Source organism: Lutra lutra, chromosome 2 (genome assembly GCF_902655055.1).
Source record: "Lutra lutra chromosome 2, mLutLut1.2, whole genome shotgun sequence".
Classification (NCBI taxonomy): domain Eukaryota; kingdom Metazoa; phylum Chordata; class Mammalia; order Carnivora; family Mustelidae; genus Lutra; species Lutra lutra.
In genome coordinates this window covers 102,991,994-103,002,130 of record NC_062279.1, presented here as the reverse complement: position 1 = coordinate 103,002,130, position 10,137 = coordinate 102,991,994, and the positions used below count along the sequence as shown (strand labels likewise).

The 10,137-nt window shown below is 35.9% G+C and overlaps 1 protein-coding gene across 2 annotated transcripts in view; it reads right to left on the bottom strand.

Moving 5' to 3' along the window:
- Nucleotides 1-556: 556 nt before the first annotated feature.
- BANK1 (B cell scaffold protein with ankyrin repeats 1) overlaps nucleotides 557-10,137 on the bottom strand; it is a 324,478-nt gene continuing 314,897 nt past the window's right edge. For both annotated transcript variants that reach the window (XM_047718087.1, XM_047718088.1), the window contains exons 14-17: nucleotides 5,731-5,760; nucleotides 3,786-3,841; nucleotides 2,334-2,398; nucleotides 557-2,080 (exon numbers count right to left, since the gene is read on the bottom strand). In XM_047718087.1, the coding sequence (XP_047574043.1) occupies nucleotides 2,339-2,398; nucleotides 3,786-3,841; nucleotides 5,731-5,760 (146 nt within the window). In that variant the 3' untranslated portion in view covers nucleotides 557-2,080; nucleotides 2,334-2,338. The remainder of the gene's footprint in view (nucleotides 2,081-2,333; nucleotides 2,399-3,785; nucleotides 3,842-5,730; nucleotides 5,761-10,137) is intronic.

Below are 10,137 nucleotides of genomic sequence, written 5' to 3'. Positions count from 1 at the left end.
CAGGCTACAAGAATCAGCGCAAACTCTTCAAAAGATCTCCCATGTAGGTCTTTCCTTTCTGTCAGTGGTTAGGGGTCTCTGAGAAATGCTCCAAATCTCCAAGGAAAGTCCACATCTTTCTGTTTCCTTGCTCTTTACCTTGACCTCTCCTCTCTTCTAGCATGAATGCAAAGCTTCTGTTGTGCATCTCAAAGTTAATGGACAGTATTCTACATGTTAGGGATGGAGTCCACAGATGAAAAAACACTTTTCCATGGGGAATTTTCAGTTGGGATCACTCCTAAACTTGTATTAGTCTTCTTCCACGCTTGCATTCTCTCCACTTTTCATCTCATCCTCCAGTGCAACAGGTAATGATATGGATTCCTCCAGATTCCCCAGATCCCCCAATTCCAACCATCTCCCAAAGCAGTGAAGGATAGGAGGAGCCATGGTACTGGAAGCATGAGGAAGACTTCAGCTATTTTGGGGTTTCTTTTTTCTGGGTCTCTTTGTCATGATAAAGTGGTAAAATTTCAAGGGCCAGAGTATCTCAGGAAAGAGCTATTAAAGGGACTTTTTTTTTTTTTGCCATAGTTTTAATCCAAGTTCGCTCAGTTCATAAAGGTAGTATTCAGAGGCCCTGATTTTCAATTTCCATCTATGTTAAAGACCTGAATAATATTCAAGCCTCATCTCCCTCTTCCACTCTTAATTGAGTCTCAGGTAAGAGATAATCCAATTGCTTTATAATTAGAAACACTGACGTTTTACCTGTCACTGGATTTCACATTTTTAATAAGAATAAAGCCATTGATGAAACTGTAGGTATCAGTCACAGGCCAATATAGAGGTTTCTACTTTAGAGATGAGACATATATTTCAATTTCAAGATGTAGAAAATTATATAAAAACCGTTTTTCCATTGGTTTACTGAACTCTTTGGGTGGGACAACCCACATAAATGGGGGATTTGTAATCATTGTTTGGATATAATTAATCACTGTGTGTGGAAGGGCAGGCCATTTCTCGAAAGCTTGGATGTGAAACTATAGACTAGATTTCCAAATGTCATCATCAAAGCATCGTCTGCTAGGGATGAATCAAACATCTCTATTATTTTTTAGAACTTGAGCTTATTTGAGAATGTTTATAGTCATGAGAAACCTGTGATTGATGTTTTGTAGAATCACTTTAGATATTCTTATCACTGTTTAGAAGCTAGAAAAAAATCATTTGTGTGTTTACTTTGTGGGGCTTAAGCAGTGAAAGTAAATGAGTTTAAAATTTTTTTCAGGAGCCTTCCTTTTGTAAACTGGTGAGCAGAGGAACCTAATGGTTAATTATTATACACTTATTTTGGAAAGTCAGACATAATTTTAAAAATTAATTTTATTTGCAGGAATCGTGCATTGAAAATCATAGAATGATAAAACTGTTCTTTTCTAAACTAGTAAGTTGTTTCTAAGAAATACATTGCTGAAAGTGTAAGCCTTTTAATAAAGAATGTAGGTTGTTGAAATGTATATTAATTTGAGATATAGAAGGTTAAAAAATAATATTCTCAAGGTTACATGCAAATAGGCACTAAGAGAAGGTTTCTGAAAACATGAGGTGACAATAATAATTAAAGGTTTGAATGTCTGAAAATCAGGAAATGGACCAGTCACTTAAAAGGCAAATATGTATGAAACGAATTTGTATTTTCATGGTCATTCTAAGGACAGAGGAGTCAACTTATGATAAGGTTAGTGCTTCAAACAGGCGCAATAACTTTGCTACAGAGCATTTCACTTCTCTGCTCTTGTTTTCCTTTAATTTTTCAAAATGGGAAACAGTTACTTCAGTGGCAAAATGCATTGTGAAATGCAGGAATTGTCAGAGTACAACTGCTCTATGGCATTCAGTTTGAATCCCGATATACCTATCTGAAGCAAGTTAATGCCAATAAATTGTGGCAAAAACAAATTGTGAAATCCAGAGGTTTGCTTCTGCTTTCATCGTATGCTATTTTCCCTGAAGACAGCAGGCAATCCAAATGCAAGCTTACTTCACTCAGAAAGCACAGTGTCTGCAGATTTTGGGGTTTCATTATAATAACCTGAAAGTGAGATCACAGAAATGTATTAGTGAATAATGGATCATCAATCAAAATTGATTAGCTAGCAAAAAATCACCCCTATACATAAATCTTTCTAAGGAACAATCACCTTTGGCTTGAAAAATACACATGTTTATCATTTCAGGAGAAGAAAATGAAATATTTAAAGTATTCTGTTTGCTAGACAAACGATTCCTTCAGGTCTCTAATAAGCCTGCTTTAAGCTTTCTTAAAAATACAACTGATATTTTACCTTCTTTAGTAATCTCTCTTGCAACAGAAACCAAATTCCTTTTCAACTTGGAGTCGAGTAGGAAGCTAAGAAAAAGAAAGAAAACGATACAGAGCTAGCATTTCTCCATTTTAAGGTGGAACAAAGAAACATGATAAAGTCATAAAGTCATAGTTGCCTTTTGTTGGAAAATAGCTTCATAGACGGAACTGGCAAGACATTCCTCCATCTTCGAAGGAAAGAAGCATTGTAAAGCTCACCAATAGCAAAGTCCTTGAGTTGAAATTTTATTTCCATTTTGAGGGAGAATAGCCTAAGTGCTCGGAATTTATATTCTTTTTTTTCTTACCCCAAATATTGTTCTCCAAAAATATGCCATGGTTGTACAGTCATTCAGAACTTATAGAAGGATCTTTGTTTGACCAGGATATGTTCATAAACTCAGAGGACTCGGTGGTACCCATGATTCTGCTCCTGCCCAGTGAATTTAATGGGTCCATACTCTTTAGACTTTGGTCTATAGCTCACCGGTTGCCCACAGGATGGTCCAGAAATGCATACGTGTTAATCAGTTCTTAAGGGCAAATGACTTTAAGGATTCCTTATGATTTACTCAAAACAGAGGAGAGCATAAAGGGTTATTAAAAATTGATTTATTGTGAGATCTTACCAAGGGCTCTAATTCTGGATTTTAGTAAGAAATCCAGCTGCTGCATGATCCTGGGCCATAGTGAAAACTTCCTACATCACATATGTAGATAGTTGGAATAACATGCTTGATTTTGAAGAAGAATTTGTGGCCAGGGCATTAACAGTGTTACCTTGAACTAATCTTAGTTCTCAATGGTGGCTCTCTTTGCTTCATGTTATTTCTAGCTTCTTGTTAGCAGTTCATTTTCAGTTAACTCTACATGTGAAGTGATGCTATTTACATGAACAATATTTTGGGGTTACATTTTTTCCTCGACTAGACTTTAAGGATAGTATACATTGTGGTCCAAATAGATTCATCATATTACTGTTGCTAAAATAACAACCAACCAACCAACCAACCAAAAAAACAAACAAACAAAAAACATGTATCCATCATTCCTCTAAGATTTATTTGGTCTGTACATGGTAAATTCAGCTATACTTTGGCTTTGGCGCCTTTTTCCTTTGAGTTCCTTTGTTGCTTTTTACTTAAATAGTCAATTTCCTTAAATTACTGCTCATGCAGTAATTTGTGGCCAGGGCATTAACAGTGTTACCTTGAACTAATCTTAGTTCTTACTTAATCTTACTTAAGATTAAGTACTAATCTTACTGCTCATGCAGTAATTTGCACACAAAAGCTGGTATAGCCTATTTTGATCATATTTGTTTAAATTTTTCCAAGCATAGACAGAAGGCTCTTACATTCTTTCTCAACAAAGTTCTTTTTTTTTTTTTTTTTTTTTGCATTTTATAAAAATTAACATAAACACAACCTACCTTATTGTGGAAGGGTATGTTATATAACATATTTTCATTGCGGGCATTTTCATTACCTAGAAATATAAACTCTGTTACTATTTCTTCTGTCTTCCATATATTTAATGATTCATTTATTCAGTACTTTAAAAAAATGATATATGCTCTGAGTAGGATATAGGTAAAGGGAAAAATTACTGAAGAGATAGGAAGGAGCATATTGAAAAGGCACACTTGGCAAGTATGCTGTTAATTCCTCTTTCCCATATAGGTGACTATAGGATGCTGAGAAGTTGCTTTTGCTTAAGCACAATCTAGCACCTTTGAATAACAACCCAACTAGATTATGCCACCGCCATCTTCATTTTTTCCCCATTTATTGTGATCAGCCAATTGCAAAGTACACTTTTTTAAAAATTAACATATAATGTGTTATTTGCTTCAGGGATAAAGGTCTGTGAATCATCAATCTTATACAATTCAAGCATTCAACATAGCACATACCTTCCCCAATGTCCATCACCCAGCCACCCCAACACTCCCACCCCCACCTCCTGGCAACCTTCAGTTTGTTTCCTGAAACTAAGAGTCTCTTATGGTTTGTCTCCCTCCCTGGTCCCATCTTGTTTCATTTTTTTTCCTCCGTACCCCTCACAAGCCCCCCCAACCCTGCTGCCTCTCAAATTCCTCATATCAGAGAGATCATATGATAATTGTCTCTCTCTCATTGACTTATTCCACTTAGCATAATACCCTCTAGTTCCATCCACATCGCTGCAAATGGCAAGATTTCATTTTTTGATGGCCGCATAGTATTCTGTGTGTGTGTGTGTGTATACACCACATCTTTTTTATCCATTGATCTAGGTTCTTTCTATTGTTTGGGTATTGTGGACATTGCTGCTATGAACATTTGGATGCCTGTGCCCCTTCGGATCACTACAGTTGTATCTTTAGGTTAAATACCCAGTAGTGCAATTGCTGGGCCATAGAGTAGCTCTATATTCAACTTTTTGAGGAACCTCCATGCTGTTTTCCAGAGTGGTTGCACCAGCTTGCATTCCCATCAACAGTGTTTCTTTCTGCGCATCCTCACCAGCATCTGGCATTTCCTGACTGGTTAATTTTAGCCATTCTGACTGGTGTGAGGTGGTATCTCACTGGGGTTTTGCTTTGTATTTCCCTGATGCTGAGTGATGTTGAGCACTTTTTCATGTGTCTGTTGGCCATTTAGATGTCTTCTCAAAGTACTCAAAAATTTCTCAAAAATGAAAACTTGGTCCTACTACTCCCCATTGGCCACTGCTCCTCCTGCCTTTACCACAGGCTTTCCATTTTCCATGCTAGCCACATGACTCACTTCTATCGATTGCTCTTCTCCATTCCCATGGTCACTGCTTTGGTTCGGGCTGTAGGTGGTTGCTCCTAGGTTAGTCAGAGCTCCTAGCTGGTCCCTGGCTCCTCTTGACCCCTGACAACCTTCTGCACACATTCCTCCCCACCACACTAAAGCGAATCACCCTTTCAAGTGTTATTCCAATTTCACTTCCTGTATCAGTAACTCCCACTTATCATGTATCAGCTCCCATTTATACACCATCAACTGCCTTTATAGCAATCCCTAAGGGAGAAGTCTTATCTCCATTTTATATATGAGGAAATTGAGGCCTAAAGAGTTTAAGTGGTTTGCCAAAGGGGGTAACTGGTAAGCTATGAAGGGCTAGGTCCATCAGGGTTCAAAGCACATTTTTTTTTTTTTTAACTCTGTAACAAATGCCTCTACATTGCTGTTCTAGAATCACCCCCAAGTTATTTTGGATGTCAAGTGGTTCTGCGTATACATAGAAAATCAATATGAGTTTTTGCCCTGACCTGCATAATCATATTAGGTTTACATTAATATTGAAAGTAGTTTACCATGTACCTTTCTGTAGTCTGAAACTCTTAGTAAATACCAAAAACTTACCATTTGGATAGTGCACAATGGTGAGTTTATCTAGAAGACAGAAAGAGACGCTTATTGAGTTTGGCTCAACATTTATCTTAAACTTTGTTTCTTTTAATTGTTTGACTACTTCTTGTCTTTGATGTGACTATGAAATTTCACAGTCTGATTAAAAATGTACTGATTTTTGGCCACAGTGTGAAACCATGCCTTTTACTACTCTTGCCTTTTTTTCCTTCTGATGCTTGTCCCAAGGTATTAGGATTTTAGATAAGTTAGACATTAAGTAAAAGCTCGCTCCTCTGCTTTGATTCTTGTAGCCTGAGCTACTCCATTCTTTTTTTTTGAATTAGCATTATTCCGTATGTATAGTACAACTCAAACATTCTAAAGTATATAGGCTTATGACTTTTGACAAATATATACAGCCATGTACCCATCACCCAGTTAGGATAGAGAACATTTCTCTCTACAGAAAATTCCCTTGTGGGGCGCCTGGGTGGCTCAGTGGGTTAAAGCCTCTGCTTTTGGCTCAGGTCATGATCCCAGGGTCCTGGGATTGAGCCCTACATTGGGCTCTCTGCTCAGCAGGAAGCCTGCTTCCCCCACCCCTCTGCCCACCTCTCTGCCTACTTGTGAGTTCTCTCTGTCAAATAAATAAATAAAATCTTTAAAAAAAAGAAAAAAAGAAAAAAAATTCCCTTGTGCCCCCTGACATCAATCCTCACTCCACCATTACCTCTAGTGACCCCAATCTGATTTCTATTGCTATAGATTGGTTTAATTGGTTTTATTCCAGATAAATGGAATTTTAAACCATGTACTCCAGATAAATGGAATTTTAAACCATGTACTCATGTTTTTTCAGTTAGCATAATACCTGTGAGGTTCATTCATGTTGTTTTGTGTTAATAGCAGGCATTTCTTTCTGTTATTGAGTAGTATTCCACTGTATGAATATACTGTAGTATAATTATCTCTTCTTCTATTGGACATTTGGATTTTTTCTGGTTTGGCCATTATAAATGAAACTGCTAAGAAATTTGTGAGCAAGTCTTTGGATACACGTAATGTTTTCCTTCTTTCTTTCTTTCCTTCTTTCTTTCTTTCTTTTTGAAAAACCCCTAGAAGTGGCTAGCCTAGGCCATAACGTTGGTGCACATTTAACTGTTCTAAAGCCAACACACCCCTTTACACTTCCATAAGCAAAGTATGCAATGCATATCCAGTTGTTCCATAGCTGAATCAGTTCATTTTGGCAATATCTAAAAATTCTAGTCATTATATTTGATATCTCATTTAGTTTAATTTGCATTTTCCTCATGATTAGTGGCATTGTGCATATTTTCACGTGATAATTGGCCATTTGCTTTTATAAACGAAGATCTAGGTGTGAGATGTGCTCATTGGTGCTGGGCTGTCATTGCTTCTAGGTCTTTTCAGCAGACAGGGTTAAAGAAGTGCATATGTTTATACATACAACTATATTTCTATATCATTTGTAATATATATATTAACAAACATGAGTTGTTACATTTACTTCCAACTCCAGGGTAGAACCAAAAGATTCATTCGAACTTTCCTTCTTTCCTTAGTAGTTACTCCTCTCTCTGACAATAGGAAGCCTGTCTCTTACTACCCATAATACATTTATTTACTTACTCAATCCTAGAATATACAAATGATAGTTTTGAAATTGCTAAACTATACCCTTATAGAGAAATAAACCTACTAACTGGAGTACAGAATACATTTTTATGTACTGATTTTTTTTCTTTTGTTTCTATCCTTGGAATATACTGTTTTCTAAATTTATTTCTGTCTCCCTTCAGTGTGGATATGTTATGTATTTGTAACACCTCTAGGTTCATTTTCTTCTGCTCTTATTGCCTCCTTCCCAGCCTCGTCTTTGTTGACTATGTAAAATATTATGTTCAGAGGAGTGTAATTATTTTAGCTTTGTAAGTTTTGTTTTTTTAATTAATTTGTTCTTTTAATCTAAGTTGTTAAATATATTGGCAAAAAGTTAATTCTATTTCCTTAGCATCTTTTGAATATCTGTAGGTTCTGTTGTGATAGCCTCACTTTACTTTCCTGATGTGGTAACTCTTGTTTTCTCTTTTTTCCAGTTCATTTTTGTCATGGTTTTATCAATTTTAGTTATGTTTTCAAATAACTAATTTTTGGTTTTGTTCATTTTTCTATTATTCATCTCTTTCATTTTTTATTGATTTTTAATCTGATCTTTCTAGTTTTCCTCTTACTTCTTCTTGAACTTAGTTTGCTTTTTATTTTCCAGTTTCCTGTAGTGGAAATATAGATCACTGATCTTAAGCTTTTCCTCTTTTCTCCTACACTATTTATAGCCATAAATTTACCTTAAAGTACTATTTTAGTTGCATTCCACACATTTTGATATGCTGTATTTTCACTATCATTCAGGTTGAAGTATTTTCTTGTGATTTCTTATTTGACCCATGGGTTATTTTGAAATGTACTTAATTCCTAATGACTCTGAGACATTTCTAATTTCCTAATTAAATTCTATTTTTTTCTGTTGTGGTAAGAGAATATAAGATTTCAAAAGGCTGAAATCTTTCAGAGAACATATTCTGAAGATTTCAATCTTTTGAAACTTTTTAAATATCCCAGCATATGTTCTATTTTGGTAAACCTTCCTTGAACACCTTAAACAAACAGGTATCCTAATTTTTCCCATGTTGTATTCTGTAAATATCAATAGATTCCCTATTTATTCACTCCTTAACACCATATTTTTTGTTAATTTAACTGTGATTATAAGAGTTGCTTTAAAATCTTTTGTCTGTTAAGATTAACAATGGGACCATTTTAGATACAATTTTTATTGATGGCTTTTTCTTTTCTATGGATTAAATTTTCCTACATCTTGTGTATCATCCCTTTTTTTAAAAAAAATTGAATACTGGACATTATAGACAATCAATTGTATATTCTGGATTCTGTAGTATTCCTCTTATAAGTAATAAGTGTAGGTTCTCATTTTAGCAGGCAGTTTGATGACTGGCATGAACTTGTATAGGCCTAGTTTTATGCTTTTACCAGTGTTGACCTATATCCCCCGGTGTTTTTTAAAGCCCCCAGTGGAACTGAGCCTACAAACTCTGCCTTCCATGTGAACCTTGTAGGGCCTTGGTTTTAGGCTTTGTTAAGCCAGGTCTAGAGGAGGTCCTCTAGCGGAGAAGTCATGGTCTTTAGTCATTACATCTCTTGGGTGTCACAGCAGGGTGCCAGGTGTTCTAACAAAGTGTTAAGGAGATCTTTTCACTCTGACAGGGCAAGAACTCGAACATCCCCAGTATGGCCTCTCCCTGGCTCTGCTCATCTAGTGTCTTGTTTTCAGTGTCCCAGAAGCTGTTATCTTGTGTCTGAGTGGTCTTGCCCTAAACATGGACAGCTCATCTCTTGGCCACAGACTTGTGGCCTCTAAGGCTACCTCTCTACACAGCTATCACCTCTTCAGGGACCCACCACACACATTGCAGAAGCTTTGGCTGCCCTGAACTCTGATCTTTTCCTCCTCATGTCAAAAGACTGCCTTCCTTTGCACAGACTATAGTCAGAAAATCAGTCTCCTGGGCAATCATTAGAGTCACCTTCTATATTTTGTCACTGGAATTAAGTCTTAGGCTACTAAATGCCTACTGCCTGAAATCAACTGCCTCATATTTTTGCCCACTGTTAGTGGTCTATACAGTGGGAGGGTTTGTCTGGTACTACTTTTGGTTAGAAGGGGAACTAGCCAATTCCTAATTAAGATACCAATGATTAAAAGCGTTGACTTTGGATTAAAAAAGAAATAAGCTGAAGTTTCTAATCTGTATGTCTTTGGGCTTCTTAGTTTCTTATAATCTCAGTTTCGTTATTTATGAATTGAGACTAATGTCTAACTCGAAGAATTATTATATGAAAACAAAAAGATAACATTAAGTGTAGAGTAGTCAAATATTAGCTGTTACTACCTAATGTTCCTTAGTAAAGGTATATATATATATATATATATATATATATATATATATATATTTTATAATTTGATTTATTGTTAAAATTTTAATATTTTGCCACATTAGGATGGAGATCTGTAGAACTCAGTTATGTGTAAATCAGCCCTGCATTTGTGAACTTAATTATTTTAGAAAGTATGTTTCTGTTTTTAGAAAACATTTCTAAGAGCACTTACAGAATTTTCCTTGGAAAAGCAGATACCAATTTAATAAACTCTTTCAGGGTAGATTTCAACATGAAGCAGTAGTTAAAATCTATGCAATCTTATTGAACATGGAAGAGATGGAAATTTTAGGGTTTGCTAGTGGTTGTCAGTTTTTAATTATCTGTGCAGGAGTAAGGACTTGGGGAAAGAGTGGTCCAATTGTGACAACATAATTTATT